The following is a 19,261-nucleotide window of genomic DNA, read 5'->3' as shown; positions in this document are numbered from 1 at the left end:
AGATTGTCTCATATGAACACAATTACATCAAGAATTTCAATTTTCTCATTTTCTAGAGCAACTGGGAAAAAAATGAACAGCGTAAGGAATTTTAATGCCTACTATCAGATATCCCCAGAGGGCTCAAGAATTCTGCGTTAATAGCTTGTTTGTATGCTGACGGGAAAGATCAAGTTCTGAGGGAAATAGTGATGATGCAACCGAGAGCAATGAGAATTCCCAGAGTTATGACCTTGAGCAGTCAGGGAGGATGAGATTAAGTGCACAACAGGAGGTTCTGGCCCTCCAAAGGAGTGTGGACCCGTCATGCAAGGACCGTTTTATGATGCAGAACTATACCGGCTTTTTAAAAATTTTTCATCAATAGATCAATCTATCAATTGATCGGATAAATAGGTATATCAGAGATTTTTTTAACAGTTGGACTAGAGAAAGAAAATTTTTGGTTCTCCAACTGAGAAATGAGCAAATGGTGGTTCTGCATTTTGTACTGAATGCTGAGATTCATAGATAATTGCTTGAGAAAAAAGATGATCCTGCACCTCTGTGTACAGAACTCTCCTTGACACCGTTGATGCCTCTCTGCTAAAACAAGCACCCAGGCAGGGGGGCTGCTTGGAACTGATCAATAGCCACAGATCTATTTGCTTACAGTTTGTTTCTCAGATACACTCATTATTTCTGTTAATGGTATTTCTGGGAAGATAGCTCTAAAGCTTTGTATCTTAAATTTAATTCATGTTAGTTAATAAAAACATGACCTTGGGCTTCCCTGGTGGCGCAGTGGTTGAGAGTCCGCCTGCCGATGCAGGGAACACGGGTTCGTGACCCGGTCCGGGAAGATCCCAAATGCCGCAGAGCGGCTGGGCCCGTGAGTCATGGCCGCTGAGCCTGCACGTCCAGAGCTTGTGCTCCACAACGGGAGAGGCCACAACAGTGAGAGGCCCGCGTATCGCCAAAAAAAAAAAAATTGGGCAGAAGATTTAAATAGACATTTCTCCAAAGAAGACATACAGATGGCCAAAATGCACATGAAAAGATGCTCAACATCGCTAATTATTAGAGAAATGCAAATCAAAACTACAAAGCGGTATCACCTCACACCAGTCAGAATGGCCATCATCAAAAAGTCTACAGGGACTTCCCTAATGGCACAGTGGTTAAAACTCTGTGCTCCCACTGAAGGGACCCAGGTTCGATCTCTGGCCCGGGAACTAGATCCCACATGCATGCCACAACTAAGAGTTCACATGCCACAACTAAGGAGCCCGCCTGCTGCAACTAAGACCCTATGCAACCAAATAAATTAATTAATTTTTTAAAAAGTCTACAAACAATAAATGCTGGAGAGGGCATGGAGAAAAAGGAACCCTCCTACACTGTTGGTGGAAATGTAAATTGGTACAGCCACTATGGAAAACAGTATGGAGGTTCCTCAAAAAACTAAAAATAGGGCTACCATATGATCCTACAATCCACTCCTGGGCATATATCCAAAGAAAACCATAATTCGAAAGGAGACATGCACCCCAATGTTCATTGCAGCAGCATTTACAATAGCTAAGACATGGCAGCAACCTAAATGTCCATATGTCCATTGACAGAGGAATGGATAAAGGAGATGTGATGTATACACACACACACACACACACACACACTGGAATATTACTCATCCATAATAGAGGATGAAAAATGCCATTTGCAGCAACATGGATGGACCTAGAGATTGTCATACTGAGTGAAGTAAGCCAAACAGGGAAAGACAAATATCATATGATGTTACTTATATTTGAAATCTAGGAAACAATTCTCACAGTAAGTATTTAAGGACTTCCCTGGCGATCCAGTGGTTAAGACTCTGTGTTCCCAATGCAAGGGGCACGGGTTCATTCCCATATCGGGGAACTAAGATCCTGTGTGCTGCGTGGCACAGCCAGAGAAAAAAAAAAAAAAAGTCCCTGAGTCATCACTCTCATTTATTCATTCACTCAGCAATACTCCCATTAATTCAGTATTCATTTTTTTTTTTAAAAAGTATTTAGGGGGCTTCCCTGGTGGCGCAGCGGTTGAGAGTCTGCCTGCCAATGCAGGGGACACGGGTTCGTGCCCCAGTCTGGGAAGATCCCACGTGCCGCGGAGCGGCTGGGCCCGTGAGCCATGGCCGTTGAGCCTGCGCGTCCAGAGCCTGTGCTCCGCAACGGGAGAGGCCACAGCAGTGAGAGGCCCGCGTAACGCAAAAAAAAAAAAAAAAAAAAAAAAGTATTTAGGGACTTCCCTGGTGGCGCCGTGGTTAAGAATCTGCCTGTCAGTGCAGGGGATATGGGTTTGAGCCCTGGTCCAGGAAGATCCCACATGCCGCGGAGCAACTAAGCCCATGCCCATGCACCACAACTACTGAGCCTGCGCTCTAGAGCCTGCGAGCCACAACTACTGAGCCCACATGCCACTACTGAAGCCCGCGCGCCTAGAGCCTGTGCTCCGCAACAAGAGAATCCACCGCAGTGAGAAGCCTGTGCACCGCAACGAAGAGTAGCCCCTGCTCGCCGCAACTAGAGGAAGCCCATGCGCAGCAACAAAGACCCAACGAACACAGCCAAAAATAAATAAATAAAGTATTTAATTTTGCATCAAATATAAAAGATACTCTGGGTACTATAATTAGATTATTTTGAGGCAGACAGAGAGCTGTTATCCCAACTGATTTGGTATGTTCTGTAATCAAGAAAATGTTCACCAAATTACACTTTTTAGGGTTTTTTATGTACATTTTATAGGGGACATGTTCTGTGTATAGTGAATAAATAACTACTATAGTATCACACACACAGAAAAAGAATCACTTCCATATCTATCTGCCAGAAAAAAACCCTATTTTCATATTTTGGTGTATAATCTAGACTTCAAAACACAGTTTGCTGATTACCTAAGTGGTAAATAAATATTTATGGAATGAATATATTTTTTTATAAAATTGCATCATAATGCAAATAATTTTTTGTATATGTACACCTCATTATTTAAGATTTTGTTTCTTTGCACCTTAATTAAATGGAACATTTTTCATGTGCCAATTGGAAACGTGTTCTTTTTGTGTTTTTGGTTGTTTATACACTTTGCCCACTTTACCACTGGGGTTCATTTTTGTGGCCCACTGACATCCAAGATTTGAACAACAGTTACCTTAGTTCTAGTCACCATCATCTCTGTAACCTCCCCACCAGCAAATTATTGGTCTTTCCATGTCCTTCACCCAATCTGTCTCTACCCTAGAGTTCTCCTCATCACTTACCACCCTTTTAGTACAAAACCCAGAGCCTGAATTGGAAAGTCTTCAGGATGGTCTCCAGTTGAGAACTCTCATCAATTCTCAGATTTAAATTTTACCTAATCACAACCCAGATTAAACCCCCAGGAGGTTCCATTAACTCTCCTACTCTAATCCCAAATCCCTAACTGTCTTCTCTAACACAGACTGCAGTCTCATGTTTGGTCACTGCCGTGTCAATAAATGTACTGGAAAAGAAACCAGAAGAAGGTAAGAGAACAAGTCTTACTTTTTTCTGGAGACCTAACTTTCTAGGCAGAGCAAACGGCTCCGTTGGGACCATGCTTGGCTTGTTAACTGAAAAGCAAGGCAACCAGAGGGGATGGAACAAAATGAGTGAAGGAAAGTGTTAACAGGAGTCAGAAACGTAGCAAGAGATCAAGCCGGACTTTTCTGACAGGTTGAGTTTGCACCAAGAGTAAAGAAGCAGAGTCACAATGCTGAGGTTCTTGACTCAATCAACTGGACTAATGGAATTGGCTTTACTTGAATGGTGAGGACTGAGAGTGGGTCAGGGGTCAGTGCAGGGCATCATGGTTGAGGTTGGGAGTTTTAAGTTTGACTTATGACCTATTAGACGTCCAAGTAGGGATACTGAACTGGGAATTTGGATATATATACACCTGGAGATTAAAATCCAGACCTAATCACTGTGTGGGTGGTAGCAAAATCCTTGTGATTAGATTTCCGTGCTTGGACAGTATATATAGGAGCTCAGAGCTCTCGGGCTTTAGCTTTGAGAGACATAGGAGGTCCAAAGTCAGGGAGAGGTAGAGAGAAGGAGAAGGAAGAAGCAAAGAAAACTCCCAAGGAGCAGCCATTGACATAGAAGGAATCTCCGGAAAGGATTGGGTCCTAGGAGCCACGAGAAGAAAGCCTTTAAAGTGGAGAGATCTCCGGATACTTCAGGTAAGAGAGGGCTGGGAAATGATCACTAGATTTTTGTAATGTTAAGATCATTAACTGGTGACTTTGACAAGAGGGGTGTCCATGGGATGTAAAAGCGTGACTGGAGTAAGTTCAAGAGACAATGAGCAGGAAATAAATCACCAACATGCAAACAGCAAAGAGAGAGAATGCTTTAAAAGGGTTTTCCTGTAAAAGAAAACTTAAAAATGGGGTGATAGCAATAGAGCCTTGTGGGATTCAAGGGGCTTTTTTCTTTTCTAACCTGGTAATAATTATAGTATGTTTATATTGTGGGTGGAAATGACAGGAGAGAGGGGGGAAAGGTTGTAACTAATGATTTGAACCTCACACATTTGAAGTTGCAAATTTTAAAATAGAATTAGTAACTTTGAATTTAAATTTTTTTAATTAGTTAATTTATTTATTTTTGGCTGCGTTGGGTCTTCACTGCTGCCCGTGGGCTCTCTCTAGCTGTGGCGAGCGGGGGCTACTCTTCGTTGCAGTGCGTGGGCTTCTCATTGCAGTGGCTTCTCTTGTTGTGGAGCACGGGCTCTAGGCGTGCAGGCTTCAGTAGTTGTGGCACGTGGGCTCCAGTAGTTGTGGCGCACGGGCTTAGTTGCTCCGCGGCATGTGGGATCTTCCCAGACCAGGGCTCGTACCCGTGTCCCCTGCATTGGCAGGCAGTTTCTTAACCACTGCACCACCAGGGAAGTCCCTTAAGGTATTTTTTGATGTAATTAAAATCCATATCAATTGACTTGAAGTAATAAGATTATCCTAGATAATCCAATAAGCCTGATCTAATTAACTAAGGCTTTAAGAGTAGAGTTGAGGCTTCTCTGAAGAGAACAAATTCTGTCTGTGGAGAGCAGCTTCACTGGTGCCAAAGGGTGCCAGCCTGCCTTTTCTGACGGCTGCCCCAAGGATTTCAGACTTGCCTAGACAGTTCCCACAATCCTGTAAGCCAATTCCTTGCTGCAAATCTCTAATACACATCTCCTACTGGCTCAGCTTCTCTAGTTAATCCCTGATTGATAACACAGGGTAATTAATACTGGCCTCTTAGAGTGAGCTGGAAATGTTCCTTTCTCTTCTGTATTTGGGAAGGGTTTAATTATTATTTTCATATTAGTAGAATTTCCCGGCGAAGCCCTCTGCTTATGTGAACACTTATCAGATACGCTTTTCAATCTAAGAAATTTATTCTGCTGTAAGTGTTCATTTGATTTATCTCAAATATATCTGGGATGTCATTTCACATCAGTATTTATTGACCTACTTCATAGTTTTTTTTATTGCTGCCTTATAGTCCATGGTATGGACTATAAAAAACCATGAGGTTTTTTATCTTGGCTGAGCTGCGTGTAGATCCTAACCACAAATCTTACCAGCAGTGTGAGCGTGGGCTGCTCTTCTTGTTGTTTCAGGGACTGGGATAGACTGGATAAACCCAGGACTGAGGAGCTTGGGTTCTCTCTGTAGCCCTCCTGTTCTCCAAGGGCCACATCCCCTTGGAAGTTCTCAAGCCTTCTGCTTTTCCTTGGTTTTCTTCACTCTGTCTCAGGTTATGTAAACCTTGACCTTTGGAATTTTGTTGAGGAAAAGCAAATGAAACAAACAAAACACAGATGCTGGGACTGGAGTTGCCTGACTCTGTTGCCATCAGTTACCACAGGCATCCTCAGTGCACAGTAAATTTTCTCTGCTAATACTTACGGATTTCAGTGGTAACAGAGTGTAGGTTCAGCTGCAGCAGAACTGAACAGTTGAATAGGAAGAGAGGCTTTATTATACAGAGAATATGTGATCTTCTGAGTCACAAATGGGGAATGAGCGTGTGTGTGTGTGTTATATTTTTTTCTCTCTGCAGCGCTTGGTGGGTGAAGTTAAGCAGGCTGTGTAGACTGTAGCTGATTCGGGAAACCAGATTCCATCTAAAGGGGGCAAGTCCTCCTCAGGTCCAGACAGTGGCTGTTCACCTGGGGATTTAGGATCACTCATATCAGATTTTATTTTTCACGTCAAAATTTGAATTTTAACATTGAGCCTCTTGGTGTTTTGTTGGTTTTTTTTTTGCGGTACGCGGGCCTCTCACTGTCGTGGCCTCTCCCGTTGCGGAGCACAGGCTCTGGATGCACAGCCTCAGCGGCCATGGCTCACGGGCCCAGCCGCTCCGCGGCATATGGGATCTTCCCGGACCGGGGCATGAACCCGTGTCCCCTGCATTGGCAGGCGGACTCTCAACCACTGTGCCACCAGGGAAGCCCAAGCCTCTTGATTTTTAAATGTTGGCTGTAATTCAAGATTTTGCTTGAAAAAGAACATCTTACAATATAAACAAACTATGTGTTTGCTGCTTTCTGCCCACAATGGCCAATTTTCAGCATCTCACTTAGTGATCTCACTCATTTCCTGGCTTCAGTGGTCTTCAAAGGGCAGTAGGTTCATCCCGTCCACAGTAGACTCAGGATCTCCTCCACTAAATCACTGTCTTCAGGGGACACTGCTCTGTCTGCCTGGATGGAGCCAGAAACCTGGTGGTCAGTGGTCTCACCCGCTCCCGCCCCACCAGCCCCCAACCTTCACTGGACCCTCAGTATCTCTCGGTGCTGCTCACTCCTCCACCCCTCCCCCTCCCTCCCCCTCCAGCCCACATCCACTATCAGCCTAACTAATACCTGTCTTCCTACTGGCCCCCTTGTCCCCAGTGGCTCCCTTCTCAGCCATTCTCCCTCGGCAGCCACAATCTCTTTCAAAGAAAATCATTTCATGTTAATTCTCTGCTTAAAATATTAGAAAAACTTACCTTTGTTCTTAGCTCAAAAACCAAAACCTTTCACTGTTACCTAGAGACAATTGCTTGGCTCACGTATAAGTGTTAAGATTATAGTTAAATGACTAAATATGTAGCAGGAAAAAAATTAATAAAATCAAGAAAAAGAAAATTCTAACTTCAATGGAAGATTCAATGAATGAAGAGGCATAGCAATAGCATATAAAAACACAAGGCATTTAGGGGCTTCCCTGGTGGCGCAGTGGTTGGGGGTCCACCTGCCGGTGCGGGGAACACGGGTTCGTGCCCCGGTCCAGGAGGATCCCACATGCCGCGGAGCAGCTGGGCCCATGAGCCATGGCCGCTGAGCCTGCGCGTCCGGAGCCTGTGCTCCGCAGCGGGAGAGGCCACGACAGTGAGAGGCCCGCGTACCGCTAAAAAAACAAAAAAAACAAAAAACAAGGCATTTGATCTTAGTCACTAATTTTGAGTCAAGATTTGTTTCAGAATTATTGCTTTTGATCTCTTGAGTGCCAAAGGTTAAAGGGACATGTGATTAGATTTTGAGAGAATATATTAGTTGTCTGGAGAAAGTATAGTTTTTCCTAATTTTTAAAAAGAGTAATAATTTTATCTGAGTATACATGCAGCATGTGATCATTATAGAGAAGCATCTCAATTGGCCAATGAAATCATCTCTGGGCCATAAGACTCAAATTACATCAAAAGTAGACAGTAGAACTGTCCTCCTATTATCTACTCAGGAAAATGCATACTCCTATCAAGAAAGATCAGTTTTAAGTATTAAAGCTTTGAAAAGAAGGGGGAACAGATCATGATCCTGTTTCTCTTCCTAAACAGGCAGCCAGGGTAGAGGACGCGAGGGCCCTGACGGGCGTCAGCATGGACCTGGACCAGGACGACTTCGGGAGCGCGGCAGAGTGGGGCGGCCAGCAGGAGAGGGGGGATGCACAGGAAGAAGAGGACGCCCAGGTCCAGCAAGAATGCCTGCAGAAATTTTCTAGCAGGGATTATATCATGGAACCCTCCATCTTTAACACTCTGATGAGGTATTTTCAGGCAGGAGGGTCTCCGGAGGAGGTGATCCGGCTCTTATCAGACAACTACACAGCTGTGGCCCAGACCGTCAACCTGCTGGCCCAGTGGCTCATTCAGACGGGGGTTGAACCAGTGCAGGTTCAGCAGACGGTGGAAAATCACTTGAAGACTTTACTGATGAAACAGTTCGACCCCCGCAAAGCAGATTCTATCTTTACTGAAGAAGGAGAGACCCCCGCTTGGCTTGAACAAATGATTGCACACCCCATGTGGAGAGATCTTGTTTACCAACTGACTGAAGCGCACCCAGACTGTTTGATGCTGAATTTCACGGTCAAGCTGATTTCCGATGCAGGATACCATGGGGAGATCACCGGCGTGGCGGCAGCCTGCCAGCAGTTGGAAGTGTTTTCTAGAGTTCTCTGTACCTCTCTGGCTACACTTTTGGATGGAGGAGAAGACAACCTTGCAGAAAATCTCCCTCAGTTTGCTAAGATGGTGTGCCATGGGGAGCACACGTACCTGGTGGCCCAGGTCCTGATGTCCATGCTGGCCCAGGAAGGGCAGGGGGGCTGGGCCGTGTGCAGGATTGCACAGGAGGTGCAGCGCTTCGCTCAGGAGAGAGGCCGCGATGCCAGTCGGATCTCTCTCGCACTGGGCACAGCTGCCTCCTACCCCAAGCTGTGTCAGGCCCTTGGGGCAATGTTGTCCAAGGGGGCCCTGAATCCGGCCGACATCACTGTCCTCTTCAACCTGTTTACCAGCGTGGACCCGCCTCCTGTGGAACTGATCCGGGTGCCGGCCTTCCTGGACCTCTTCATGGACTCACTCTTTAAACCAGGGGCCAGGATCAACCCGGACCACAAGCACAAGTACATCCATATCTTGGCATATGCAGTGAGCGTGGTGGAGACCTGGAAGAAGGACAGGCGTGTGAGCATCAATCAAGGCGAGCTGAAGTCAACGGCCAAAGCTGTTGAAACTGTTCACAGTTTGTGTTGCACTGAGAACAAAGGGGCTTCTGAGCTCATGGCCGAGCTGAGCACCCTCTATAAGTGTATCAGGTTTCCAGTGGTGGCAATGGGTGTGCTGAAGTGGATGGATTGGAGCGTATCAGAGCCGAAGTGCTTCCAGCTGCAGACCCACTGCACCCCCGTGCACCTGGCGCTGCTGGACCAGATCAGCACCTGCCACCAGCTCCTGCACCCCCAGGTCCTGCAGCTGCTGGTGAAGCTCTTGGAGATGCAGCACTCCCAGCTGGACGTGATGGAGCAGCTCGAGTTGAAGAAGACTCTCCTGGACAGGATGGTGCACCTGCTCAGCGAAGGCTACGTCCTCCCTGTGGTCACTTACATCCGCAGGTGTCTGGAGAAGGGGGACACCGACATTTCCCTCATTCGCTACTTTGTGACCGAGGTGCTGGATGTGATCGCACCTCCCTACACCTCTGACTTTGTGCAGCTTTTCCTCCCCATCCTGGAAAACGACAGCATTGCTGGCACCATTAAAATGGAAGGCGAACAGCACCCTGTGACGGAGTTTACAGCTCACTGCCGGTCTAACTTCATGCTGGTGGACTGATTCAGAGCATCCTCCAGAGATGGAGCAGAACATTCCAGGAGACCCGTTGTGGAAAAAGCCTTTCCAGAAGCTATCGATGAAGAGGCCCAGTCAGCATCCTGGCAATGGGCTCTGGAGGGAGGAGGTGGAGAACTTCTGTAAAAAGGAAAATGTTAGCAATGCAAGCGGAGAACTGCTATGATGAACAGTCCCCTTTCCTTGTAAATCCAGGGCTACCCCTAAATCCTGTTTTCGGTATTCATTTACCCCAGTATTGGAACTAGGTTCCCATTATCCTTCGTGATGTAGCCAACCGGCAGCCCCAGGGTGGTGGAAATTCAGAAAGTGGGACACTTAGATGAACTATTTTCAAAGTTGACTTAATTTTCTCACAAGACCTGAACAGTCAGTTCGTATTGCTCTGAATGCTTTAATTCTCCAAGAACAGATAAAAGCCTTTCTGTGGGTGGAACATGTAGATCCCAGTGTTACGTTGTTCTCGTAAATTAGACACTTGTCCTCAAAATGAAAAAATAAATAACTAAAAATTTATAAGGCATATGACTTTCTAAGTTTTTATGAAATAACTGCCGTCACCCCAGATTCAACAGGCAGGATTAAGCATAAGTCCATCACCAGCATAAGGAATTTTTCTACGTGCATAACTGAGCACACACCACTGAACCCACACATGCACCCACACAGGCAAGTCTAAGTGTGACACAGGCTGGGACCTGGGACCCTTTGCTGCAGGGCTCGCACCTGGACACACCTCTCCTCCAGCAACAAAATACAAAGAAACTATAAGGGTAAAAATCACTGCATGCGTGTATCGTTGGGGCAAATTATGGACAACAAGATACAAAAAGATCGAAACCCCAACTGCCACTTCTGAAGAGCTGGGAGCAAAAACAGGATGTATGGAGCAAAAGCGGGGTACTGCGCAAGCCCCCTGCACTCACCACCACCAAAGGGGCGGGCATACCCCTAAATCAGCCCTCTGGCCTGACCCCTGGACACACCTCTACCTTCACCCCATAGAAGGAACCATCTCGCTCCCTTGGGGAGCAAGCCAGTGAGCAGGGGAAACTTACTTGTTCTCACTCCCTCCTGCTACAGCAGGGGCCCCCATAAAGCCTTGACTGGATTTCTTGTTCAGGCCTGTTATCAATTTCTATTGATTAAGGAAACCAAGAACCCCGGTCGGTAACAAGGGCAGGTGAACAAAGACTTTCAAGGAAATATTCACTGTCTCTATTGTGAATTATCAGGAGACAATTATATTACTCTATTTGATACTTGGAGAGATCGAAATGATGGGAAACAATGATACACTGAAATTAGAGTCATTGCAACCAATCCAGTGCTGGACAGTGATCATCGAAATTTTAGTAATAAACATATTCTTGGTACTTTATTTTATTTATTTATTTATTTTGCTGTAAGCATGTTACTTGGAAACATTTTTATTATAAATAATACTTATTATACTTGGAAATTCAATAACTTTAATGTCCTTTTTTGCAAATCAGAGACTTTCTAGAAAATAGAAAATTCAGTCATATATTTATAAGAGCTTTTGAATGTGTTTCTATAACAATAAACTATATTTTCAGGACTTTTCTTAGGTAAAACTGGTGTTGAGAAGTTTATCTCTGAAATTCAAGCAGAGCATCTGGGAGAGAAGACCTAGAGAAAGACAACCATGGACCTATGTCAACAAGGGCTGGAAGCTGGTGACAACGTCACAAAGTCAGAAAGTTGGAGTCAGGGTGAATTAAGTAGAAATCAAATAATAAGCAAATTCATTGCCTCTTATCTTAGACTCTATTCTTACACCTATAACCAAATCACAGAAACTCATTACTAATTCACTCTTAATTTTTAGGCTACACGGGCACATCTAGTTCACAGAATAACTGGATTCCCCTGAACTACATTGCAAATCAATCTTTGGAGGATGGCATCAAAGACCTGAGCTTGGAAGAAATCATGAACTCAATACTACAAATTTTAGCCCAAGATGCACAATATATGGACCATCTGCAACATCTTCAGGGCACAAAGAGACATGAAAAAGGCTTCCTAAACAACTCAGACGCTTCTCAGTCTGCAGGTAGTCCATGGAATTATTAATATGATACTTTTTTTTTCTTTTTTCTTTTTTTTTTTTTTTGCGGTATGCGGGCCTCTCACTGTTGTGGCCTCTCCTGTTGCGGAGCACAGGCTCCGGACGCGCAGGCTCAGGGGCCATGGCTCACGGGCCCAGCCGCTCCGCGGCATGTGGGATCCTCCCGGACCAGGGCATGAACCCGTGTCCCCTGCATCGGCAGGTGGACTCTCAACCACTGCGCCACCAGGGAAGCCCTCTCTCTTATTATTCTTACAAGAACCCCATGAGGTAGCTACTACAGCTGTTAACATTTTACAGATACAGAAACTGAGGTCCTACATCAACTAGTAGGATTTGAACAGTCTTCTAGTCAGAAACTTCCGATTGAACTCAAAATGTTGTGGGTAAAAAAATAACCTGAAAAAAAAAAAACTGAGATGCTTGTTATATGCACAAACTTCTAGTCACCACCTCCTCTTTTTCCAAAATTCTAATTTACAGAGTTTGGAATTGGGTTATGGCATCTCAAATCTAATATTTAAAACAGCTTTATTGAGATATAATCAATGGACATACAATTTACCAACTTAAAGTGTACAATTCAATGATTTGGAATATATTACATCATTACTTTTTTTGGAATTTACATTTTCTACAGGCATCCTAGTTAATTCTATGTAAGTGTCCAAAGTGCAATAGTTTGAGAAAAATTATCTTAACCACTATGCTCAGTGCCTCTTTAAAAAAGTACATGTGGGGAATTCCCTGGTAGTCCAGTGGTTAGGACTCTGCGCTCCACTGCAGAGGGCGTGGGTTTGATCCCTGGTCAGGAAACTAAGATACCACATGCCACGAGGTTCAGCCAAAAAAAAAGTTCATGTGAACAAGCCCAGCACAGTACCTACACAGTAAAATTTAGACACTCAATACACATCGAATATGAACGTGCAGCCTGCAAACAACCATAAAAAGGAATGCAAACACCGAACTTCTACTTCATGTAAGACATTATGGTGAAAGATTAAAATTTGATATTCAGTGGAATCTAATATCCAATTTCTTTTAGATGATGAGATGACAGCATTTTATAGCAGAAAAATATTTTCTTCATAGTAGGGCTTGCTTTTATGTAGTGTAATTTTTAAATTCTTTCAATTTGCAATATTATGTAGTTCATGGCCCCTCTTCATCAAAATCTGTATTAAAAATATTTTTATTCATTTAGCATTTATTAAAATATTTACTGAGCATCTTCCTATATAAGTGACATGATGCTAGGTGCTAGATGAGCAAAGTAGACAAAAATCTTATTATCATGGCTTTCTCATGATTGAAGAGTCTATGTGGGGACTTCCCTGGTGGTCTAGTGGGTAAGAGTCCCCGCTCCCAATGCAGGGTGCCCTTGCTCGATCCCTGGTCGGGGAACTAGATCCCGCATGCCACAACTCAGAGTCTGCATGCAGCAACTAAAAGATGCCACGTGCCGCAACTAAGACCCGAGCAGCCTAAATAATTTTTTTAAAGGGTTTATGGGGAGTACTTAATGTTAATCATTTGTACAGTTTTTTTTTTTTTTTTTCCTTTTTGGCCATGCCCTGTGGCTTGGCTCTCAGCAATGAAATCACTGGACCGCCAGGGATTTCCTGTCCAGTTTCTTAATTTTCAACTTATCCCAGGCAATTATTATTTATCTCTACATTTTGGTCATAATCAGATGCCACAATTATATTAGCAACCTATGTTAGAAGATAGGTGGTCATCACAGAAAATTAAGCCATAAAAATGATATACTAACTGCTTTTTGAGTCATTTTCCTGTGAAGAATCACATATGTAAAAATATTAAGTAAGATGAAATGCTTTTCTCTTGTTAATCTGCTTTATGTCGACTTAATTCTTGGTCCCAGTTAGAGACCATAGGGTAGACGTAAAGTTTTCCCTTCCCTATAGCTATTTTATAGATAATGGAACTAGAAATCAGGTTAAATGAACTTGCCCAAGATCCAAATAGCTGGAATAATGGTAGATCTGGAATTCAAACCCGGGTCTGACTAACCTCAAAACTAAAATCTGCCTTTCCAACTTCCCCAAAACCATACCGCACTACCTATAATTTGTAGAAGTGAGTATGGAAGAATGTGATTAATCTGAATTTTGCAAGAGGAAAACAATCCTAAAAATGCTAGCTATCTACCGTGACCATAGAATCTTCATCTTTTTTAGTTATAACCTTTGACGTTTTGGAGAACACCCGCCATCCTTAAGATAAAGATCTTAAGGAAAAATAATAATGCCTTTAAAAGCAGTGAGTATGAAACAAATTATGTGTTCAAGGAGTAGGCAATAAATACAAGAAGAGAAAAAATGCAAGTAGAGGAAAAATGTAGAAAAAAGAGAAATAGAATCTAGAATAGATGAGGACATGGGTGAAATGGGAGTCCTTAAAACAAAATAGACCAACTGTCACAGCCAAGAGGAGCCTTGGGAGGCGTAATGACTAAATGTAATGTGGTATCCTGGACGGGATTCTGGAAGAGAAAAGGAAAATAGAGTTGAGCCCTCCTGCCCCTAGGCAGCCGGCAGCCGGAAAACGGAACCTAGACGCGGGCGTCCCTGTTTCCGGCCGGCGCACCGGTGCAGCACCAGAAGCGCAAGGCTTTGCGGGGCTCGGGAGAGCCTGCGATTGGGAGCCGCCCCACCAGGCGGGCTGCCGCGGCTTGAGGAGGCGTTTTCGCCTCGATGGCGACCACTCGTGGGCTCCCGAGGACGCCTGGATGGGCACCCACCCTAAATACTTTAAAATGATGGAATTAGATATAGGCGATGCCATCCAAGTGTATAGCATTCTTTGTTTACCAGGACCCCATGGAGAGTAAACACTGGCGTAAAGTAAACGGTGTTTAATTACGCGACCGCCAGTTCAATTTGACAGGAGGTTACAGACTGTGGTGCCTACACCCATCAGTGCTACGCTCAACCATTACAGATTCTTTCTCTTAGAAGATGGCATCTGTACTTAACGATGCTTAATTTATTCATAAAAGGTGGAATTTGAGACCCATCAGACTGCTTTGCTTCATCTTTTACCTGGAAGATAGTCAGGGTTGACTTAGCTACCCCCATTCCCTAAGTTTTCTTGCTGAAAAATAAAACTTTTCCAGATAAAAGTGGGGTATTTTTGTTTTTTCTTTATTTTTGTCAAAAATATAGGGTAGTTGCTCTAGAATGTTCTCACCTGGAGACAGTTTAATTACAGTTGTATACAAATTTATGCCTAGGATATGTTCGGAGGGGTGGAAGACACATGTTTCTTCTATCAACCGACACTCATAGCTTTCTCTTTCTTCAATGCTGCCACTGCTACGTCATTGTTGAGACTGCTACCTGTTTCCCTTACTTAACCCTCCCAGTGTCTTTTGGCCCTTCAGCTAGCCTGGAATGGCATTACATACACACTTTGACACCTGGAGGGTTTACTTCAGCTGCTTTTTCATCTCCAGGAGAAAGTAAAGCTTTTCTTTCAATTGGTTTTCATTCCAATTACTGTTACATCCCTCTTTAGTTGACTTTAAGTCAAAACTAAAAATATGCTCTTCCAGAGTGTAAACTCACAAGTCTAGATGAATAGGGACCAAAGAAGTTCTACCTACCAGAGCACTGGGCCTTCCTTTCCATGCTTATTTCCACTGCCCTTATTATATTGTAGGTAGGATATTACAAGAGAGATAATGAAGGACAGTATAAGCCTTGAAAACATCTTTATTAAATAGATCCAGTGATGCAACTTTTGTCAATTCCTCGCAATTAAGTAAGTTGTCTAAAGTATAAATAAATTACATGCACAAAGATGTTCCAAGTGGCATTGCTTGGAAGAGCCTGAATTACAAGCCACTTAAAAGTTTAGGGCAGGTTTCAGCTAATTTCTTCTGTAAGGGGCCAGAAAGTAAATATTTTAGCCTTTGCAGGCTATATAGTCTCTGTCACAACTTTTTTTAAAAATAAATTTATTTATTTATTTATTTTTGGCTGTGTTGGGTCTTCATTGCTGCACGTGGGCTTTCTCTAGTTGCGGAGAGTGGGGTCTGCTCTTCATTGCAGCGCACGGGCTTCTCATTGCGGTGGCTTCTCTTGTTGCGGAGCACAACTCTAGGCCCACAGGCTTCAGTGGTTGTGGCTCGCGGGCTCAGTAGTTGTGGCGCATGGGCTTCGTTGCTCCATGGCATGTGGGATCCTCCTGGACCAGGGCTTGAACCCATGTCCCCTGCACTGTCAGGCGGATTCCTAACCACTGCGCCACCAGGGAAGCCCTCACAACTTAATTCTGCTGTTGTTGCACAAAAATAACCACAGTAAATATGTAAACAAATGCACATTAGCTGTGTTCTTTATTTACAAATGGGCACTGGTGGGAGGACCCAAACTGGGTGCTGGAGGAAGGCTCTCCATCTTTTTTAGCTTTAACCTTTGACATTTCAGAGAACACCCGCCATCCTTAAGATAAAGATCTTAGGGAAAAATTATAATGCTTTTAAAAGTGAGTATGAAACAAATTATGTGTTCAGGGAGTAGGCAATAAATACAAGTAGAGCAAAAAAAATACAAGTAGAGAAAAAGTGTAGGAAAAAGGGAAATAGATTCTAGAATAAATGAGGACATGGGTGAAATGGGAGTCCTTAAAACAAAATAGACCAACTGTCACAGCCAAGGGGAGTCTTGGAAGGCGTAATGACTAGATGTAATGTGGTATCCTGGACGGGATTCTGGAAGAGAAAAGGAAAATAGAGTTGGGCCCTCCTGCCCCGAGGTAGCCGGCAGCCGGAAAGCGGAACCTAGACGCCGGAGCCCCTGTTTCCGGCCGGCGCGCAGGTGCAGCACCAGCCACGCCCCAGAGATTGGGAGCCCGCCCCTGGGAGCCCGCCCCACCCCGGCTCCGGGGCTCTAGGAGGCGGTGTTTTAGCTCGGTGGCGTCCGCTTGTCGGCTCCCAGGATGGGTACCCACTCTAAGTACCTAAAACTGATGGAATTAGATATAGGAGATGCCACCGAAGTGTATAGCTTTCTTTGTTTACCAGGACCTCGTGAAGAGTAACACTGGCATAAAGTAGTTTGCCAACCCCTGGTCTAAGGAAATAGTCCCAAAGCAGAAATATATAGCCAATGAATGGTACATTATGTACTCATTAAAACTTAGTTATAACTCGGGCTTCCCTGGTGGCGCAGTGGTTGAGAGTCCGCCTGCCGATGCAGGGCACACGGGTTCGTGCCTCAGTGCGGGAGGATCCCGCATGCCGCGGAGCGGCTAGGCCCATGAGCCATGGCCGCTGAGCCTGCGCGTCCGGGGCCTGTGCTCCGCGACGGGAGGGGCCACAGCAGTGAGAGGCCCGCGTACCGCAAAAAACAAACAAACAAACAAACAAACAAAAAAACAACTTAGTAATAACTATAATGAAAGACATAAGAAAATGCTATATTAAGTTTAAAAAGCAAGATACAGGAATGTGTGAATGGGTATGATCATGGCTGTAAATAACACACCAAGCATATAATAAAAAGAAAAACTAAATTACTAACTATGGCAGGGCAGTAAATGAATGACTTTGTCTTTCTTCAATAGTTCAGGTTTGTTTTTTTTAAATTTGCATTACTTTTACAATAAAGTGTTTTAAAATAAAAAAGAAAGATAAGGGAATTGCCTGGTGGTCCAGTGGTTAGGACTGTACACTCTCACTGCCAAGGGCCCGGGTTCCATCCCTGGTGGGGGAACTAAGATTCTGTATGCCGCACAGCGCCGCCCAAAAAAAAGATTAAAAACTTAGGAATATGAAGAAAGTATGGGCTTTTGTTAATGACGGTGTATCAATATTGGTTCACTAGTAGTGACAATTGTACTATACTAATCTAAGATTTAATAATAGGGGTTATTAGGTATGGAGTATATGAGAACTTCATGTACTGTCTTCTTAATTTTTCTGTAAATCTTATTCTAAAATAGCTTATTTTTTAAATTACCCCCAAGTGAATAAAATATACCTAGAATATTATTTTATTTTTTACTCAATATATATTTGCTAATATCGTTCAAATAATATCAAAGGTGAGTGAGTTTTTAATGTATTTTCTTAAAGATCAAGAAATATTTAAATAGGCCAAATGAAAAGAACTTTGTTAATAATGAACGCCAAATTCAACAAACCAAATATGTCAACTGCCACTTTCAACACCTAGGTGTTAACTTTGAGTTTATTCATAGGTAACATACAAAACAGCTGAATCAGTCAGGATTCTACCTGTAGGTTATACATATACATGTATTGGGTGGGCCAAAAATTTTGTTCGGGTTTCCGTAATATCTTACGGAAAAGTCAGAACGAACTTTTTGGCCAACCTAATATATAGATATCTATTTCAAGGAATTGGCTATGTGGCTCTGTGGATCCAATAAACCCAAAATCCAGAGGGTAGTCCAGCTGGCTAGAAGCTCTCAGGTAGGAGCTGAAGCTGCAGTCCACAGGTGGAATTTCTTCTTCGGGAAAACCTCTATTTTGCTTAAGCCTTTTAAACTGATTGGATGAAGCCCACCCACATTAGTACGAATAATGCTCTTTTACATAAAGTCAGCTAATGGCAGATGTTAACTGCATCTACAAAATACTTTCACAGCAACACGCAGAGTAATGTTTCATTGACTAACGGTACTATTTTGACTAGCCAAGTTGACACATAAAATCAAGCGTCATAGCTCATCCCTTGTCAACACGACACCCATACACATCTCCTTAAACCATATTTAATCTCCAAGTAAAAAAAATAGCAAAGTCATATTTCTACCTAACGTAACACAACTATCCTGTGTACAACCAAAAACGTGCCCTTTCCCAGTAAGAAAATACAAAGTGTGGGTGATGTTTACTCTTCTCCTTGATACACTGTATCTTAAATACTATGATGTACAGTTAATTATTATCGGACTTGCCTGGCTGTCCAGTAGTTAAGACTCCGCTTCCACTGCAGGGGCATGGGTTCAATCCCGGGTCGGGGGAAGTTCCGCATGCTTCGCGGTGTGGCTAAAAAATAAAATAAAATAAAATAAAGTTAATTATTATCAATACATCTATGTTAGATGATACGGGGATCAGAGAAGGATGCAAACAAAAATATTTGCTACACACACACACATTTGTAACTGCTATGGACTGAATTATGTTCTCCTCAACCTCTTGCATTGTGGCCCTAACTCACAATGTGACTATGTGTCAGATAGGGTTTTTTTTTTTCTTTTTTTTGCTGCACCGTGCAGCATGCAGGATCTTAGTTCCCCAACCAGTGATGGAACCCATGCCCCCTGTAGTAGAAGCTCAGAATCTTAAACACTGGACCACCAGGGAAGTCCCCAGATAGGTCCTTTAAGGAAGTAAATAAGGTTAAATGAGATGATACGGTAGGGTGTGAATCTAATAGGACTAATGTCCTTGTAAGAGGAAGAGATACCATGAGTGCACACACAAAGAGGAAAGGCCATGTGA

At 43.6% G+C, this 19,261-nt stretch overlaps 1 protein-coding gene across 1 annotated transcript; it reads left to right on the top strand.

Annotated features, from left to right (window-relative positions):
• Window positions 1-4,078: 4,078 nt before the first annotated feature.
• Window positions 4,079-10,103, top strand: LOC132498826 (negative elongation factor D-like). Its single transcript, XM_060112972.1, has 2 exons — window positions 4,079-4,234; window positions 7,869-10,103. Exon 2 carries the CDS (start codon window positions 7,911-7,913, stop codon window positions 9,645-9,647), a length of 1,737 nt encoding a protein of 578 aa, XP_059968955.1. The 5' UTR covers window positions 4,079-4,234; window positions 7,869-7,910; the 3' UTR covers window positions 9,648-10,103.
• Window positions 10,104-19,261: the final 9,158 nt, after the last annotated feature.

This window comes from Mesoplodon densirostris, chromosome 11 (genome assembly GCF_025265405.1).
Source record: "Mesoplodon densirostris isolate mMesDen1 chromosome 11, mMesDen1 primary haplotype, whole genome shotgun sequence".
Classification (NCBI taxonomy): domain Eukaryota; kingdom Metazoa; phylum Chordata; class Mammalia; order Artiodactyla; family Ziphiidae; genus Mesoplodon; species Mesoplodon densirostris.
This window is presented reverse-complemented; position numbering and strand designations above follow the sequence as displayed.